This window comes from Odontesthes bonariensis, chromosome 11 (assembly GCF_027942865.1).
Source record: "Odontesthes bonariensis isolate fOdoBon6 chromosome 11, fOdoBon6.hap1, whole genome shotgun sequence".
Classification (NCBI taxonomy): domain Eukaryota; kingdom Metazoa; phylum Chordata; class Actinopteri; order Atheriniformes; family Atherinopsidae; genus Odontesthes; species Odontesthes bonariensis.
Genome location: NC_134516.1, coordinates 37,641,134 through 37,660,511, shown reverse-complemented (window position 1 = coordinate 37,660,511; position 19,378 = coordinate 37,641,134). Strand labels below are relative to the sequence as shown.

The following is a 19,378-nucleotide window of genomic DNA, read 5'->3' as shown; positions in this document are numbered from 1 at the left end:
ACGCATTTGCAAAACCTTGCATGTACTGCCAGGGAAACCACACCATGGAATCTTGCAGACGGATAGCTAAAATTCCCCACAACCAAAAGGTGGAGTTTCTGAAGAGAAATGGGCTTTGTTTTGGGTGCTTGATTAAAGGGCATCTCAGCAAGACATGCAAAAACCGCCTGACATGTGACTCATGCGCAAAGAAACACCCCACGATCTTGCATTTTACAAACAACCCACCTGATGGTGCTACGCAGAATGCAACAGTCACTTCTGTGACCAAGAAAGATGGCAGCAATGGTACAGGGTCAGTCCTAGTGAGCCTGACATCTACAGGCCAAACAGGGGCCGGCACTATAGACCACAAACTGCCGATCGTACCTGTGAAAGTAAAAACATCCAAGGGCAGTAACATCATACAAACCTACGCCTTCCTCGATTCCGGAAGTTCTGCAACATTCTGCACCGAGGCACTCATGGAACAGCTGTCGGTGAGAGGAAGAAAAACAGAAATTTTATTACGAACCATGAACCAGGAAAAGCCTGTGCAAACATACAGTGTGACAGGACTGGAAGTCTGCAGCCTCGATGGTGACCAGTTCCTCGCGCTTCCCGAGGTCTTCACACAATGCACCATTCCTGTAAAAAGAGAGAACATCCCATGTGAGGATGATGTGAAGCAGTGGCCCTATCTACACGACATCCATTTCAAGTCCCTCATAGCAGACGTCAGTCTGTTGATTGGGGTGAATGTTCCCAAGGCCCTGGAACCCCTGAGGGTGATCAGCAGTCAAGTCGAGGGGCCATATGCTGTCTTAACACGCCTAGGATGGATCATAAATGGACCACTGGGCATTAGCTCACCTGTAGACCACCATGGCCGACCACTGGTCACATCCAACCGAATATCAGTGGCTCGCCTGGAAGAACTCTGGGTTCAGCAGTACAATCAGGATTTCCCAGAATTGGCCTACGAAGAGAAATCAGAACACTCCTTCGAGGACAAAAGATTTCTTGAGATCATGAACGAGTCTGTGACGAAACGAGATGGTCACTACGAGTTGCGACTGCCATTCCGCAGAGATGATGTCTGTCTACCAAACAATAAGAAGATGGCCGAACAAAGAGCTCTGGGTCTTAAGAAGAAATTGGAAAGAGATTCAATGTTTAAGAAGGACTATGTCAGCTTCATGAATGATGTTCTCAAGAAAGGACATGCTGAGATGGTACCTGAAGAACAGCTCCACCGGAACGATGGAAGACTCTGGTACATCCCTCATCACGGGGTCTATCACAAGCAGAAAAGGTCTATCCGTGTGGTTTTCGACTGTACTTCCTCCTTCCAAGGCACATCCTTGAACTCTGAGCTATTGCAAGGCCCCGATCTTACGAACACCATGCTGGGTGTACTACTTCGATTCAGACAGGAATCAGTGGCCATGATGGGGGACATTGAAGGAATGTTCCACCAAGTAAAAATTCCAGAAGATGATGTGGACTTCCTGAGATTCTTATGGTGGCCAGATGGCGACACTGAACAACCACTTAGAGATTACCGAATGATAGTGCATCTGTTCGGTGCAGTTTCATCCCCAAGCTGTGCAAACTTTGCCCTTCGACAGACAGCTGAGGATAACAAAGACAAGGCTGACACTCCAGTCCTCAACACCATCCTGCATAATTTTTATGTAGATGATTGTTTAAAATCAGTGGCCAATGAAAAGCAAGCCATCACTCTGGTCCAGAACCTGAAGGCAGTTTGCGCAACTGGTGGATTCAAGCTCACCAAATGGGCCAGCAACAGCCGTTCAGTCCTCGCATCACTACCTCACGAGGAATGGGCCAAAGAGCTCAAGAACATCGACTTGGAAAAGGACAAACTTCCAGCTGAACGTGCTCTCGGCATGAGATGGGACATCGAGTCAGATATGTTCTTCTTTAACATCACTTTGAAAGAAAAACCGCATAGCAGAAGGGGAATCCTGTCAGTGCTGAACTCCATCTATGATCCCCTGGGATTCTTATCGCCCGTCATGCTGTCTGGAAAGATGATTCTCCAAGAGCTCTGCAAGTTGAATTATGGATGGGACGAGGATATCCCAACAGCACTTGCATCAAAGTGGAAGGAATGGCTGAAGGACCTTGAGGTACTCTCCAGCTTCAAAATTGAACGATGCTACAAGCCAGCAGGATTTGAAGTCAAAGATGCCCAATTACACCACTTCTGCGACGCCAGTGAGAGCGGCTACGGGACAGTGAGTTACCTGCGACTGACCAGTAGAGGTAGACCTCCGGAGATTGCCTTTCTGATGGGGAAAGCAAGAGTGGCTCCATTGAAGGTGATCACAATACCCCGATTGGAACTTGCATCAGCAGTGTTGGCTGCTCGGATGGACAGAATGCTGAGGAATGAGCTAGAGCTCAGGATGTCAGACTCTGTATTCTGGACTGATAGCACTTCGGTTCTGAAATACATCATGAGTGACACACAAAGATTTAAAACATACGTGTCAAACAGAGTGACACTCATTCGCAATCTGACAGAGAAATCTCAATGGCGTCACATACGAACTGCCTTGAACCCAGCAGACAAGGCATCCAGAGGGATGCGAGCTGAGACCTTACTGGCAGCTACAAATTGGATCAAAGGCCCTGACTTCCTGACCCAATCTGAAAGTGCTTGGCCAAAACTCCCGACTGAACCTCTGGAACTCTCTGAGAATGACACTGAGGTAAAGAAAACTGCCGTGACTCTTGCCACAACAGTCCAGCAGCAGAGCCCCCTTACCTGCTTCATAGAGCACTTTTCATCATGGCCAAAACTGATCAGAGCTACAGCTTGGCTTCTAAAGTTCAAGAAACATCTGAGGCTGAGGAGCCAGACCAGCGTCTCATTGAAAATGTCAGTAAGACCAGATCCTGCAGACCAACAGCTCTCAGTCCAAGAGCTCAAAGATGCTGAAATGTCACTTTTAGCCCATGTTCAACATCAATCCTTCAGAGATGAAGTGTGTGCGCTACAGAAGGGCCAAACTGTGAAGAGAGACAGTAAGCTCTATAAGCTAGACCCTGTTCTCCAAGAAGGAATTTTAAGAGTGGGTGGCAGACTGAGTAGGCTGGCCATGCCGGAAGAAGTCAAACATCCAGCCATTCTGCCTCATGACCACCACTTATCAAGAATACTTCTGAGTTATGTCCACAACTCAGCCAGACACTGTGGAAAAAATCAAATGCTCTCAGAACTACGAACCAAATACTGGATCCCTAAAGCAAATGCTGCTGCAAGGAGAATAACGGACGACTGCATACTTTGCAGAAGGTGGCATAGCAGAGCCATCAACCAGAAAATGGCAGACCTGCCCTCTGTAAGAATAACCCCAGACTTACCCCCATTCACTCACACAGGCCTGGACTACTTCGGACCTATTGAAGTCAAGTATGGTCGTGGCAAAGTGAAGAGATACGGAGCATTATTTACCTGTCTTGTCAGCAGAGCCATACACTTGGAGATGTCCTACACCCTAGACACAGATTCCTGCATTTCAGTCATCCGCAGATTCATCTGTAGACGTGGCCAGGTCAAGGAGATCCTCAGTGATAACGGAACCAACTTTGTGGGAGCCGAAAGAGAGCTCAGGGAAGCCCTTACTCACATGAACCTCAGTAAGATACAGAACGCAATGCACGAGAAGGGAATCAAATGGACCTTCAACCCACCATACGGCTCACATCACGGAGGTGCGTGGGAGCGTCTCATACGTATCATCAAGAAAACCCTGTACTCTGTCACGAAAGAACAAACCATGACTGACGAATGTCTTCACACTGCTCTCTGCGAAGTGGAAGCCATTCTCAATGCACGTCCAATCACTGCATCATCTGGAGATCCGAAAGATCCTGAACCTCTTACACCCAACCACATACTGCTCCTTAAAGGAAAGCCTATCCTTCCACCAGGACTCTTTAACAAGCAGGACTGTTACTCCAGGAGAAGATGGAAGCAGGTCCAGTACCTATCAGATCTCTTCTGGAAAAGATGGACGCGAGAATACCTTTCCCTTATGCAAGAGAGACAGAAGTGGAATGAAGTGAAGAGAAACATTAAACCTGGTGACCTGGTACTGATCATTGATGAAACTGCGCCACGCAACTCCTGGCCTATGGGCTTGATCACAGAGACATTCCCTGACACCAACGGACATGTACGTCGTGTCAAGGTCAAGACCCAAACTGGCACCCTTGAAAGGCCTATCACGAGACTTTGCCTCCTTAAAGATATGACCTGACTGACTTAACCTGACAGAACACATAGAACATGCATCATAGTACATATAAGACACATAACACTTTACTGACCACACAAGTGCACTGAATGAAAGTGCGTGTTTTTGTGTGTGTTGATATGAATGTGGAAAGCATTGCTGAATTCTTTGAAACTTTGGGAAATATGAAGGAAAATTGAATTTTGAATGTGGAATTGATATGAAAATTGACTTTGAGTTTGAATTTTGAATGTGATGCTTGAATAATGGACGATGAAATGAGCTACAAGGACTATTTGTTCGAATTACTCTTTTGAATCTCAATGATTTTATTTATTTATTTATTTTTTTAATGGACCATTTTCTCCAAAGGATACATTTTGAAGACTTTTGAAGGACTTTTCTGTTGAATCATGAGAGACTTTAGCACTATGTGCTCATGCAGAACTTGAATGCTTTTGGACTTCTGAATTTGAAATGAATGGCTCCTTATGAATATGGATTGAATTGCCACATTGTGCTCAATTAGGGGCCGGAATGTTGGAGCCATTTTGCCTATTTTGTGTTTGATAAACTTTTTGACTTATTATTTGTATATTGTGGTTATGGAATGATGGTATTTATGTTTATAAAGTTTGATCTGGTAATTATGGATTATTTATTTTGTTGTTGGACTGTCTTGCTTGGTCCGCTCTGTTTGGCCTACTGTGTGACGTGTCTAATTGGATTTGGAATGACGTTTCATAAAAAACGCCTCGCTCAGGTGGCCAGCTGGGAGCGGAAGAGGCAAACAGTCTTTTAACCGTGTTTGTGGAAACCTCCGAAATAGAGCCCTTTTTGTTTGTATACTTTGAGTTAATGAAACCTTTTGTTTGGTTTGAATGTGAACAAATAAATAGACTTTATTTTTCTACAACGCGCGTTGGACGAAGTTTTATCCGCTCAGAAGAGGCAGCTGCGAAGCTGCCCCTACAGGGGTTAGGGTGTTGGCGTGTTCTTCATCCTACCGTTGTTCACCAGAACGTGGAGCGGAAGACCTCTGTCTTTGAAGGGTAGGGTAGGGTTAGGGTTGGGGTTGGGGTAGAGGTTTAGGCTTAGGGGTTAGGGTGTTGGCGTGTTCTTCATCCTACCGTTGTTCACCAGAACGTGGAGCGGAAGACCTCTGTCTTTGAAGGGTAGGGTAGGTTAGGGTTGGGTTATGGTTAGGGTGTTGGCGTGTTCTTCATCCTACCGTTGTTCACCAGAACGTGGAGCGGAAGACCTCTGTCTTTGAAGGTCTGCGCAAACTGCCGCACAGACTTCAGCGAGGTCAGGTCCACAAACACAAACTCAGCTGGAAGCAGAACAACAAGCAGGTTAGCTGTGAGCCCTGCGCACAGCGCCCCCACGTGGAACGTGGAGGAACTGAGGAGCTACTTTCTCCAGAACCTATGACATGAAAGGGCTCACGAGAGCTGGACCTAAAGTTTATGGGTGTGTTCGAAACCGCAAACTACATACTCTTCGATCAGACAGTATGCAGAGCGTTTACCCACGATGCATTTCAGTCCTGCCTGAGCCGAAATCAGCCGGCCTAAAGCTGATTTCACTTAAGCTCTAAACTCTGTAAACTTTAGCAACATTTGAAACATTTTCAGGAGAGAAAGTAGTCGTTTAGATCCCCGACATGTTGAAAACCTGACAAAATACTGGCTATTTACAATTTTTTTCCCACGAATTCGGCGCTACTAAAGCTAGCCGCAGTGAGCAACGCACTTCCGGTTATTTTCACAAAATAAAAGACCCGTTGCCTTTTATCATAGGGAAAGCCATTACGATACAATTGGTGCTTTTGCTTTGAAAACAGAAAGTGAACCTACCCTCGTTGTAGCTAGCTTGAAACTGCCTTTTTGACAGGAAATGACGATCGGCGACGTCACGTTACTTTGCATCTTGGGCAGTTAGCTATCCAGCTAAAAGTTAGCTATCCAATTAGAGAAGACAGAGGGGTAAGATTTCTTTCTTTTTAACAAGCTGCAGAGCGGCATGTTTAAAGGCAGCTGGGATGCTAATGTACAGTAATTAATAAATTATAAACAGCATAGTTTGTGCCTGTATAACGTTGCCCATAGGAAACCGTTTCATGGCCGAATATCTCAAGAGAGCAGCCAGACGCCTCTTGAATATCTTCGGAACAGCTCCAAATTACCAACAAGAAGCAGGGGTGAGTAGAACATCATGTTATAATGTGAAATCAAGGGCCCAATGTAAAAAAAAACGGTCTTGTCCTTTAACATGTAGACTGGGGGGTCCTGGAATGGAACCAGCGGCTGGGGGTCCTCCTGAGCTACAGCCCCCACAACACCTTTTTAAAGGAGCTTTCATTGCATGGTACTTTTAAGACCTGGCTTAAAACTTTTCTTTCTGATAAAGCTTATAGTTGGCTCAGGTGACCCTGAAACATCTCATAGTTAAGCTGCTATAGGCCCAGAGTGCTGGGGGAGCTCCCATGATGCACCTCTCCTCATATTGCAGTAAAAAGAGTGCTTTTGTTGTCATTAAATTGGTTTCCGTCTCTTTCCCTGAGCAGGTTGGGCTTTTCTTGGCGTGTTTGCCTTTGGGTGGGACTCTGTTCTTTCCACTTAACTCCTCTGCCGGTTGAGGCAGATGGCTGTGCTTCCTGCTTCCTGTTAAAGATGAGTATTCCTCTTTGCCATGTCGTTAGATACATACAGTTACACTGAAATTAACTGGATTTAACTGAATGACGCGGCGAGTAACTGGACTTGAACAGAACCAGTTAAGTTCCAGTTATAGATTGTTGTCTTTTAAAATCGTAGCTTGGCACTTTTAGGAACTTTCCCGTGGGATGCCCGTCACCCTGAACCCACCCATGACTCCACAGGAACATAGATCAATATCAGCATTTTATTTTCCTTTTGAAATGAATCTGAATATCACCGATTGGTCACTAGATCACAAACTCAAACTAAATCTTACTCCGAGAGGGCGTTTGTTCAGTGTAATTCACTTTCTACAGCTGGAGGTTCTCAGAATATTTTACTCTTCAATCATTCAAGGCTTCGGTTGCTTCGGAAGCATGCACCAGGTGCACATTATCACCAAGCAAAACACCTGTTTATGCGCTGGAAAAGTCTCATTCCACATTGTTTGGCTCCAGATGTGTTGGCTCTGTAATTCAACGGCTGCCACTGGAGCATTTCGCTGTGCGGAACAGACCGTTATCACCTTTAAACACTGAAGCAGCAGCTGCTGTGAAACATAGTGGCTGTGTTCAAAACCGCATACTCCTACTACTCATACTAACTTTTTGAGTTAGTATGTGAGTTTGAGTAAGCGAGAAGTTCCCAGATGCATACTAGATTCTCCGAAATGTTGGGTATGCATCATGAGGTTACCACTCATACTCAAACTGCCCAAGATGCAACGTAACGTGACGTCACTGATCGTCATTTCCTGTCAAAATGGCAGTTTCAAGGTAGCTACAACGAGGGTAGGTTCACTTCCTGTTTTCAAAACAAAAGCACCAATTGTATCGTAATGGCTTTCCCTATGATAAAAGGCAACGGCTATTATATTTTGTGAAAATAACCGGACGTTTTCAACACGTTGGGGATCTAAACGACTACTTTCTCACCTGAAAATGTTTCAAATGTTGCTAAAGTTTACAGAGTTTAGAGTTTAAGCGAAATCAGCTTCAGGCCGGCTGATATCGGCTCAGGCAGGAGCGAAATGCATTGTGGGTAAACGCTCTGCATACAGTCTAATTGATGAGTATGCAGTATGGAAGTATGCAATATGTAGTATGCGGTTTCGAACACAGCCAGTGACACGGGCACATGGTTACCTCTGTCTTGGCCGCACTCTTGGTTGATCTTCCTCATGGCGGTTGAGCCCTCTTCTCTTTCGTTCCCAGCTGGAGATGATGCAAATCAGACAGAAGCTTGTTTGGCTATTAATCCATTTAACCCACGACTTATGCCATCCGTCCAACTTCCAAACATGAGTCCTGAGCTTAACTAAAAACACTGAGTGGATGCTAATGATTTGAGAACGTAATAACAAGCATTTGGTCATCATTTGATTGAAATATCACTCCATTTCTACAGTTCATTTGGTTACAGATTGTGTGAGGGGAATTTAGATACAAAACATTCTGCTGACTAAACAAAATGACGCAGACACCGTCATTAAAACTGGACTGGGGAGACGTTAACAGGGGAACTACTGAGCGAGAAAAGGCCTACCTATGATAACACGCATCCCAAGACTTGCCAGGTGCCTCGCCGTCTCAAAACCCATACCTCTGGTGCCCCCAGTCACAATGGCAACCCTTCCACTTTGCCTGGGTAGGACTGTGATGGAGGAGAGAGGGCACCACATGAGAACCTTTCCCAGAGAGAAAACCTCTCATCCATCAGATAAAGACATCAGTTTGTTTTGTATAGTTTGAGTTTATTCGATTACATCACACTTTCTGCAAAGATGTGCTTTACTGGAGACAAACAACAACTGCAGCTACACATATAAGAGAGTTGATAAATGAGCCATTCAGATAAATCAGAGACATAATCAGAGATAAAAACATTTGGCTTTGTTCTGTTCACAGTTGAGACATTAACAGGCAGAAGAGGAAGTAGAGTAATGTAAAAAAAAAACAAACAAAAAAAAACACAGTCATCAGGAGTTAAAAGGAGGTAAAAAACAACCTCAGAGTAACACTAACACATGACACCGTCTCATTATTTATGAAACAAAAACAGACACAGAAGCAGTGAGGGTTAACTTAGTTTTTCCTCACACTTTTTCGGTGTTTTGTCTCAGCGTTTGAGGTTGTAACTCATTTCCTTATGTTCTGATACCTAAATCCTTGGAAACCTAAAAACATAATCTTATGCACCAACTCAACAGCTTTACATGATTTATGGACACATTAACCAAAACAAATATCTGCGGAACCTAAGGCAGAGCGTCGTCCTTTTAATGCCATACAGTATATGTAGCTATGCCCAAAGTCTTGGTCACTCTGGTGGCTGCCCCAGAAACCTGTTGCTTTCGCCAACATTGTCCAAATCGTCCTCACAGGGTTCTGGATCATGGAGGTCTCGCAAGTTCTCATAAAGGAAGACCTGCTGATCCACCAGAGCTGGAGGTATGCAGTTCCTTTTCCCACACAGAACCGCACCCGACGAGCTGAACAGCCTGTGACAGGGAACACTGGTGGCAGGGACACACCAGTACCTCTGAAGCACCTTGGGAAGTGTGGGGAACAAGAGTGCGTGACTGGACCACCAAAGCAAAGGGTCCTCGTTCAGACCCAATACCCTCTGGGACTTGTAGTTGCTCAGCTCCTCGAGCACCTGAGCGTGCAGCTCCTCCTGGCTTTGGTCTGCATCCGACTGGCAAAATATGGCAGCCAGTGGGTTGTCTTGGGTCACGGTGCTGGTGCCAGATTCTCTGAGAAGTGCCTGCTTTTTGCTGGGCGGCTCGTCAGTTACCAGTGACAGATCATCAAGACACGCCTGCTCCGAAATCTGCCTCTCCAGGATTACTTTGGCCTCCTCGATGATGCTGGTCTCAACTTTGGATCGTTCCTGAGTGGTCAGAAAGGGAAGCTTCTTGTAACGGGGATCTAAGAATGATGCGATGTTCAGAAACATTGAGATGTCTTGTGACTGCGAGTTCTGGAAATATGTGCTTGACAGGACTTTGGAGATGACCTCTTTGGTCATGCTGATCTCCTTGAGATCCCCTTCTTTAACTTTCAGGGTGGTGTTTAGCAGCATATGAAGCACAGGTCTCACCATGCTAATGGCTGGATGCCGACATGAGGCTACCATGTTTGCAACAACTTTAAACGGCTGAAGGACTTCAATCAAGCCCTCCATCAAGGACCAGTCATTGTCATCCACGCTCAACTGGTGGCTGCTGGGAACATCTAGGAGCGTTGCAGTTACAGCAACTTGCTGCCCTTTCAGTCGTTGTAACATTGCCAGCGTGGCCAACCAGGACCTGCCTCTGTCCGTGATGAGGGTGCACTGAGCAAGACCATGCTGCTTCTGTTTGTCTCTCAGAATATACATTCCTGGTTCTCTGAAATGATCCACAAGTCTGCGGCAACTACCCAAAAAGCCGTCGACTCGAGGCAGCTGGAAGGCTTCATCCACTGCGCGGTTTATTGTGTGCCCAAAGCAAGGCATCTTCACGGACAGCTCCAGGAGCGAGCATGCCTTGATGATGTCCACGGAACCATTGGTGGTGGCACCACTCACTTTATGAGTTATTCCCCATTCAACAAAGGCTTCATATATTGCTCTGGTGATATTTTCAGCCGTGTTTTCCTCTTGTACCTCGAATGTTTTGAGGCACTTGTCAGTCGTTGAGAAGCCAGTTGAACTGTTGTAATTAACTGCATGAACAGAGAGTGAAATGTATGTTCTGTTTTGGGTCTGGCTTTGCCAGAGATCAGTAGTGACTCCACAGTTCACGACCGCACCGAGCTCAGTGAACACTACATCCCTGGTACGGCAATATGTCTCAGGAACCATTTTACCTGCAAGGTCTCGTTTGCAAGGGGGCGAATATCCAGAGTCGACAACACTCATCAAATTCTTGAACGTAGGTTCTTCAACTATAGACACGGGGTACAATCCTTGACAGATGAAGGTGATGATAGCTGCTGTCAGATCATTATGTCTCCTGTTTTCAAAGCTTAAGTTTGGCCTTAAATTCACATCTTGAGACTGCTGCTGTGTATGTGGGCCTGTGGGTTCCGTCTTTATTCTTGAAAATGCTGTGGCAAAAGCCTCACGCATCTGATCCGTGTTGCTTTTCACAAACTCACTGAACTCTACGGGGTGGTTCTTTTCAAGGTGGTACGACAGGTTGGAGGTATTTCCAGAGTAGGCGATTTGGCTCATACATACGCGGCAGTATATCCGTTTCCAGTGCAGTATGCACCCATCCGAATCTGTGTCAAAGCCAAAGTACTTCCACACTTTGCTTTTTGCTCGCGGATGTGCAACAAGATTGAGTCCAGAGGATGAAGGTCCTGAACTTTTACCCTCCATTGGTTCCCTTGTATGCAATCCCCCGTGGGTGCCTTCACTTACAGAGGACCTAACAAGGATAGTGAAATTAACATTTGAGGATTCTGTGAAGAACATTACATGCATATGAAAGCCTAGACTGAGACACAAACACTAACGTTAAGGAAAGTAGCTACCCTCAAAGGTTCATTATTTTATTTAAAAAAAAAAAAAAAAAAGCTGGGTGTGCTCATGTTAAAGTTTGTTGCACTGATGGCCAGCATTTGTCAACCAAAAATCCTCCCCACCGGACCGGTAGGGGTCTGCTGCATCCTCCCCACCGGACCGGTAGGGGTCTGGTGCATCCTCCACACCGGACCGGTAGGGGTCTGCTGCATCCTCCACACCGGACCTGTAGGGGTCTGCTGCATCCCACCGGCCCGATACATTTTTACTCCCTCTTACAGAGAGCCAGATCGAGGAGTTTCAGCGGTTTGATGACAACAAACCGACTAACCACAGCACAAGTTGAATCCAGATGTTTTTTTTTTTTTTTTTTTATCTACTTCAGAAAAAGACAAAGGTCACTAAATGAGTTTCAGGTCAGTTAGGATCACCAACATGTTTTGCATTTGTACATTTTCAGATCGAAGAAAGAAATTATTTTATGGGGACTTTTTCAAATTAATTCTCAAGTAATTAATTCTAAAGTAAAAAAATACACACACCAACTTTATTCTGCCTTTAAACGGCAAAGAACATTCAAGATGATTCCAGTCTGAGCTTTAGAAGTTTCTGGTTGGTAAATTGGCATCATTTGAGTTCATTGGTGACACACCTGTGGATGTATTTCAAGGCCCGCCTCCATCACAGAACCTCTTTCTGTGGCATCATGGGAAAATCAAGAGTCTGGTTCAATTTCCAGATGCCTGAAGGTCCCAGGTTCAAAACTTTATATCAGCGTATAAACACCATCATACCTCAGGAAGGAGACGCATTCTGAGTCCCAGAAATGAACAGGTTTTAATGGAAAAGACCTTGTGAAGATGCAGCTGGAACTGGTCATATAGTCTGATTATCCACAGTAAAACATGAGCTTAAAGGCCATTGAGCCATGAGAAAGCCAGCACAAAAAAGCCAGACTACAGTGTGCAGCTGCACATGGGGACAAAGATCTTCCTTTCTGTGGTCTGATGAACCTAAAACTCAACTGTTTGGCCTTAATGATCAACGGTATGTTTGGAGGAAAGGGGGCGAGTTTGCAGAACACCATCCCAACTGTGAAGTACGGGGGTGGCCGCATCATTCTGTGGGGCTGCTGGTGCACTTCACAGAACAGAGGGCATAATGAGAAAAGATGATGTGGATATATTGAAGCAACAACTGAAGACATCAGCCAGCTTGGGAAACAAATGGGTCTTCCAAATGGACAATGACCCCAAATATGCCTCTAAATTAGTTCCACAGTGGCTTAAGGACCTCAAAGTCAAGGTACTGGAGTGGCCATCACAGAGCCCTGACCTCAGTCCTGTGGAAGAGATGGTGGCAGCATTGAAGCAAGAAGGCCTGCAAACCTGACTCAGTTCCACCGGTTCTGTCCAGAGGAGTGGGCCAGACTCCCTGCAAACTGGGAGAAGCTTGTGGAAGGAACCCCAAAATGCTTGGCCCGAGTCAAAGAGTTTTAAGGTAACGCTTCCACATACTGAGGAAGTGGATGTTGTACTATGAAATTATCTCTTTATTCTGACATTAAATAAATATAAAACATGTTGGTGATCCTAACTGACGTCAAACAGAAAATATTTCATGAGGATTAGGTGACCCTAACCCAAGGACAAGTAGATATCTACACACACACTATATATATATATATATAAAAAACATTTCCTAATAATTCTTGAATAAATGGGGAACTGATCTAGTTCCTGCTCCTACATAATTGCGCACACATTCCATCATTATTTATTGGTGTTGAGTTTGTGGTTAAAGCATTGGGTTCTGCTGGTACCCCCTCCCCTACCCTAACACTGAGTGGCTAAACATTCTTTGGGAGATTAGAGGCGTATAAACCTAAAATGACCACAAACAGTCCTCTTTGTCTGCTTCTTTCGTACGCATTAGGGTTGTTTTTCTCACATGTTCACTTTCACGTTTCTACCATTGGTTTCTGCTGTTAAACTGACCCTAAACTTGAAAGAATGTTTTCATTCACGATCCACTTCAGCATGGCTTTTAATCCCATTTCACAGTTTCAGCAGCTGAAAATTGAAGTAACTTAGTGGACTTTGTTTCTGATTTATTACTTTGAAGATAAAGAGGCATTCTTCGTCAATACGTCAGCAGCCACAGATCTCCTGATGAATGACTTCATCGGTGATCTTTGATCGACTGAGCAGGCTGTCAGTCCAAGGTTTTAGATACCTTTATAGGTGGTTTCATCACCACTTTATTCTGCAATCACCCTGTAACATGTGCCTACCAGAAACACGGGAGATTCTGTACATGTTGCATCGGGCATATGCTTATCTGGATGTGCCTGGTTCATATGTGAGAATCGTGTTCTTTGACTTCTCATGTGCCTTCAACACCATACGGCCTCCCATACTGAAAGACAAGCTTCTAAGTATGGGTGTGGCCCCCTCCCTGACATCATGGATTACAGACTATGTCTGTGTTCAAAACTGCATACTTCTCCTACTACTCATACTAACTTTTTGAGTTAGTATGCGAGTTTGAGAAAGCGAGAAGCTCCCAGATGCATACTAGATTCTCTGAAATGTTGGGTATGCATCATGAGGTTACTACTCATACTCAAACTAGAAATAAAAAGCATGATTTAAATTTTAAACAAAAAAAAAAGAGAAATAAGAACAATAGATAAAATCAGATACAATCAGGAGTTAAAATGTGATTAAGTTTTAAAACTCAAGCTTCAGAGCTTTTGGAGCTTTATTCAAACGCAGCTGAAAATAGGTGTGTCTTCAGCCTGGACTTAACCACACTGAGTGTTTCAGCTGATCTGAGACTTTCTGGGAGTTTGTTCCAGACATGTGGAGCATAGAAGCTGAATGCAGCTTCTCCATGTCTGGTTCTGACTCTGGGAACTGATAAAAGACCGGATCCAGATGAGCTGAGGGGCCTGGAAGGTTCATACTGGGTCAGGAGGTCTCTGATGCATTCTGGTCCTGGACCATTCAGAGCTTTATAGACCAGCATCAGAACTTTAAAGTCTATCCTCTGATGGACAGGCAGCCGGTGTAAAGACCTCAGAGCTGGACTGATGGGGTCCACTTTTTTGGTCTTAGTGAGGACTCGAGCAGCAGAGTTCTGAATGAGCTGCAGGTGTCTAACTGACTTTTTAGGTAGACCTGTAAAGATGCTGTTACAGTAATCAAGCCTACTAAAGATGAATGCATGGACTAGTTTTTCCAGGTCCTAATGAGACAGTGTTTCCCCACACATAGACTAATTCGTGGCGGTGCGCCACAGATTCAACACCGGCCGCCACATATTGCGTTTCATTATTATTATTTTTTTTTACACTATTTAAAAAAATACTCGTATTCGTTAAGCTGCATTTCCTTTCCCTGCTCTCCCTCAGTCTCTCTCGCATAGCCTACACACACACACAGCCCCTCCCCTCCGTGCTTCCCTGGAAGCTTGCTAGCTTCAGCGTCGCGTTAGATTAGCTCTATAGCTCTGGCTCAACCGAAAGAAGACGGCTGGTGAAATTCACGAAAGGTTGGTATCACGTGCACCTTTATAAAATCACACATTAAAAAGTCCTATAAAATATTTTATATTTTGAATACAATGTTGTCCCGACCCATAGCAAACACACGATTACGCCTTCTTTATAAAGTTAACTAGTCGCAAGTTTGTCGTTAAAAAAAAAAAAAAAAAAAAAAAAAAAAATGTAGTTGGGTTGTCGAGGTCTAAACACTAGCAGCTGTGAATCAAATAAAGTAGTTTTTTTAAACTCTTACACTGAATGTTTGCTGCTTCAATCCAGATGAGTATTGAAAAATATTTGCCACGATTGAAAGAGAGAAGTGCGTGTTGAGGATGAGGACCAGCCTGAACCGGAGGTATCAGTCTGAAACAGCTGAACAGTCCCACCAGTGTAATTAGCTATGTTATTCATTTGTTTACAATGAAGATGTGAAAATCTGCATTTAAGCCGCACCTGTGTCACCCACCGTGACACAGGTGTCACACATCCTTACGTCCCCCATAATTTTCCTTGATGGACAAATTATCCAGGTTCTTAACTCCCAATGTGACATATATGTCACATTACAGATCTCTGACAGTGGGGGGTGGTATTCTGGAAAAAAAAATTCTGAAATGGGTTCTATGTGGTCTATTTAGTCTGTGTTATAACCCCCTTAATTTTTATTTAAGTAGAAATGGGTCTGGGCTCTTATGGGTTAATACAATAAAGTTCTGTGTGACCAATCAGTGTTTCCCACAGATGTGAAGGCAATGTGTGGTGGTGGGCCGCGGGGGTAAAAAATAAAAATTCTTCAAAATAATTCCTTCGTTAGTAATTGGTCACACAGAACTTTATTGTATTAACCCATAAGACCAGACTGATACCTCCGGTTCAGGCTGGTCCTCATCCTCAACACGCACGTCTCTTTTTCAAGCGCGGCAAATATTTTTCAATACTCATCTGGATTGAAGCAGCAAACATTCAGTGTAAGAGTTTAAAAAAACTACTTTATTTGATTCACAGTTGCTAGTGTTTAGACCTCGACAACCCAACTACATTTTTTTTTTTTTTTAAAAACGACAAACTTTCGACTAGTTAACTTTATAAAGAAGGCGTAATCGTGTGTTTGCTATGGGTCGGGTCGGGACGGGACAACATTGTATTCAAAATATAAAATATTTTTATAGGACTTTTTAATGTGTGATTTTATAAAAGGTGCACGTGATACCAACCTTTCGTGAATTTCGCCAGCCGTCTTCTTTCGGTTGAGCCAGAGCTATAGAGCTAATCTAACGCGACGCTGAAGCTAGCAAGCTTCCAGGGAAGCACGGAGGGGAGGGGCTGTGTGTGTGTGTAGGCTATGCGAGAGAGACGGAGGGAAACATCTGTGGGAAACACTGTGAGACATCAGATCCTTTAACCTTGATATATTCTTAAGGTGATAGTAGGCTGACTTTGTTACTGCCTTAATGTGTTTTTCCAAATTTAGGTCTGAGTCCATCACTACACCCAGATGTCTGGCCTGGTTGGTAGTTTCTAGGTGTATAGATTGAAGTTCTGTGGTGACCTGTAATCGTTTCTCTTTGGATCCAAAGACAATTAACTCAGTTCTTGTTTTTGTTTAGCTGGAGAAAGTTGTGGCACATCCAGTCATTAATCTCCTCAATGCATTTACCACAATTAATTAATTGTGGTATGTGGTAATTGTGGATTAATCACAAAATCCAAAAATGTAATCTTTTTTATTTAAAAAAATAAATGATAAATACCTGCGTTAATGCGCGATAAAATATATTTATCGGCGTTAAATAATTAACGAGTTAACTCGCCCAGCCCTAAAATATTTATAATTTTTTTTAGGAGCTACTTGACTAGTTTGAATTTTCAGAATAAAGTATTTTTCTATTTCTTTTCTAATATCCTGATGAACACCACAGCTCCTCAAACAGAACAAACAGGATAAATTCCCATTTTAAATGAAACCTGTATGGCAAAGGAACGTTTTGAATAAGTTTTGTTCCAACTTTTGTTCTAACTTTTGGTGTACAGTGGAGGCCATCAGTGAACTGCTCAGACACACGATCCATCTCAGGCTCACCTTCAGCTGACTAACCCAACACAATGACCCTCAGCCCATCCCGTAAAGCCAAAGTCAATGAAAAGAGGTGAGCAGCAGGACTTTGTGAGGACTAATCAGCTCCTCTAGGAACGAACCAGTGGTGCAGACAGGGGCGCCGCTAGGGATTTTGGGCCCCATGAAAATCATTTTTACTGGGCCCCCCCAACAGCCGGCCAGGAGGTCGGTGAAAATTTGTGATGCTATTTTACAGAAAACTATGCATTTTAATGGTATTTCTGACATTCGTTCCCATATTTGGGAAAAAAGAAAAACACAACAATTGAGGTAGGTAAACACTGAGCACAAGGAATCCAATGGAATTCATTTATTTGCTGCAACACTGATACTCTGATTCTAAACTCTTAATTAGGCTACCTGAAAAATACAAAACATAAGCGTAACGTTTCCAAAACAAATAAAGTTATTGTTACCAGTAAATTGTAAATAAAATATATTTGTGATTATAAATTAGTTAATAACTTAGTGTCATATTACTTTTTTGTCAGTATTATAATTTCATTAGGGCCCCTAGAATCCTTCTCCTTTTACCCCTTTCGGCGCCCCTGGGTGCAGATTAGAAATGTCTGCACCAAACAATCCTCACAAAGAAACAGGAGAGAATAAACAACCGGGAGGACGCCATGTTTTACACCTGCTTCCATCAGGTGACGGTAAGAGCAGAGAAGCAGGCAGACAATTTAAGACCCATTATGTCCTGTATGAATCAAATGCGGTTGTCAAACATCCGTTTTTCTTCCGGCGAACAAACGGCCCGTTTCAGCACAGGAAGAACAGGAAGAGAAATTATTTTCAGACTTCAGGGAAAGGGGAGAGCTGACCTGGGAGCGTGAAGGACCTGTTGAACATCTGATACAGGAGCACCTTGATCCCGCACAGATACAGCCGGAGGAGAGGCACCAGCACCGACTGCAGCCACATCTTTCTGCTTCCGCTCAGGAGCCCGGCGCTACGCGCTAATGGGTCCGGCCCGGGCCCCCGCCTCACATAAATGTATGCGTGGTTCCGCCTCCGGAGGATGCGACACGTCAGGGCGGGCAACATTGGCCGAAAGGAGGAAGACCGTGGTTTAAAACACTGCTGCCGTCTGTGGGAGGGCAGAGCAAGCTTTATTTACATGGCTGCTCATTTCTACGGAGAAGTCTGCCCAGAAAACAAATCAAATCAGATTTATCTGTAGCACATTTCATGTCCAGAACAATTCAAAGTGCTTCACATAAAATAAAAGCATGGCAGCATGGAGTGGAAGAAGCATCAAAAATACATAAAAGAATATAAAGAGAAATAAATAAAATGATTAAAAACAAGCAACAATCCAGATAAGTTCAAAGATATCGTGCAGATTTCATGCATAGACACATGAGAACAGAAATGGGTCATTCCAGAATTGGAGGACATTTTACGTCCCACCCAACAAATTTTAAATATTCCACATACAAAATAGTAAGACATGCAGTTTCTGAGTAAATTTACTTGTCCTGAGACCAAACCTAAAAAAAATTAAGAGAAAAGAATGCTGTCAAATAGCTTTAAAAATACCAAAATAAGTATGGAGTATCCCCTAAAATGCCATTTTTCTCTTGTCCCACCACCCTAATGAGCAAATTGAATCTCAAACAAAACAGTTAAAATTAAATTTAAATGTAATTTTTTTGTCATTATTTGTTTCATTGCTGTCTCTTGTAACTGTTGGAACATTTGTTTTAATAAACATAATATCTCAAATAATAATTATTATTCATGGAACGTGTGTATGGTAACGCAACCCTGTTACCATAACCTTTGTTAGCATGGTAGAAGTAGAAGAAAGCAGTGAATCACATCATTAAACAGTTTTCCAAAAGAATGGGTAGAGCAAAGGTATGTCCCCTCTTCTATTTTTCATATTTTTTTATAACATAGTTAGCTTCGAGGTTCAAAGATATCGTGCAGATTTCATGCATAGACACATGAGAACAGAAATGTTTTTAACCTGGATTTAAAAATGTCTCCATTTGGTGAAAGTTTAATCTCCACTGGCAGTTTGTTCCACTTGTTTGCAGCATAACAGCTAAATGCTGCTTCTCCATGTTTAGTCTGGACTCTGGAACACTAAACTAAATAAAAACTGTAAAAAGGACAGATCATTTATAACAGGACTGTCATTTATAGCTGCATCTGCAGCTTTTATTTTGTAAAAGTCTGCTGCCGTCTGGTGCTGAACCGGAAAAGAAAGTAATCGGCGGATCCACCAAACATGGAGAAGGGT

General features: G+C 43.6%; 2 protein-coding genes across 3 annotated transcripts in view; both read right to left on the bottom strand.

Moving 5' to 3' along the window:
* Positions 1-18,060, bottom strand: part of dhrsx (dehydrogenase/reductase (SDR family) X-linked) — a 31,470-nt gene extending 13,410 nt beyond the window's left edge. Inside the window, exons 1-4 of one of the 2 annotated variants that reach the window (XM_075478127.1) lie at positions 17,952-18,060; positions 8,498-8,605; positions 8,098-8,166; positions 5,482-5,583 (exon numbers count right to left, since the gene is read on the bottom strand). In XM_075478127.1, the coding sequence (XP_075334242.1) occupies positions 5,482-5,583; positions 8,098-8,166; positions 8,498-8,605; positions 17,952-18,051 (379 nt within the window). In that variant the 5' untranslated portion in view covers positions 18,052-18,060. The remainder of the gene's footprint in view (positions 1-5,481; positions 5,584-8,097; positions 8,167-8,497; positions 8,606-17,951) is intronic. The other variant, XM_075478128.1, reaches the window with a different exon arrangement.
* Positions 8,691-18,033, bottom strand: LOC142391932 (E3 SUMO-protein ligase ZBED1-like). The gene is made up of 2 exons (XM_075478126.1): positions 17,952-18,033; positions 8,691-11,369 (listed from the first exon to the last, which is right to left on the bottom strand). The coding sequence occupies exon 2, from the start codon at positions 11,318-11,320 to the stop codon at positions 9,272-9,274; it is 2,049 nt and encodes a 682-aa protein (XP_075334241.1). The 5' UTR covers positions 11,321-11,369; positions 17,952-18,033; the 3' UTR covers positions 8,691-9,271.
* Positions 18,061-19,378: the final 1,318 nt, after the last annotated feature.

What these genes read in the sequence shown, in the direction of transcription:
- LOC142391932 (XM_075478126.1), bottom strand. Translation starts at nt 11,320, where the DNA reads ATGGAGGGTAAAAGTTCAGGACCTTCATCCTCTGGACTCAATCTTGTT.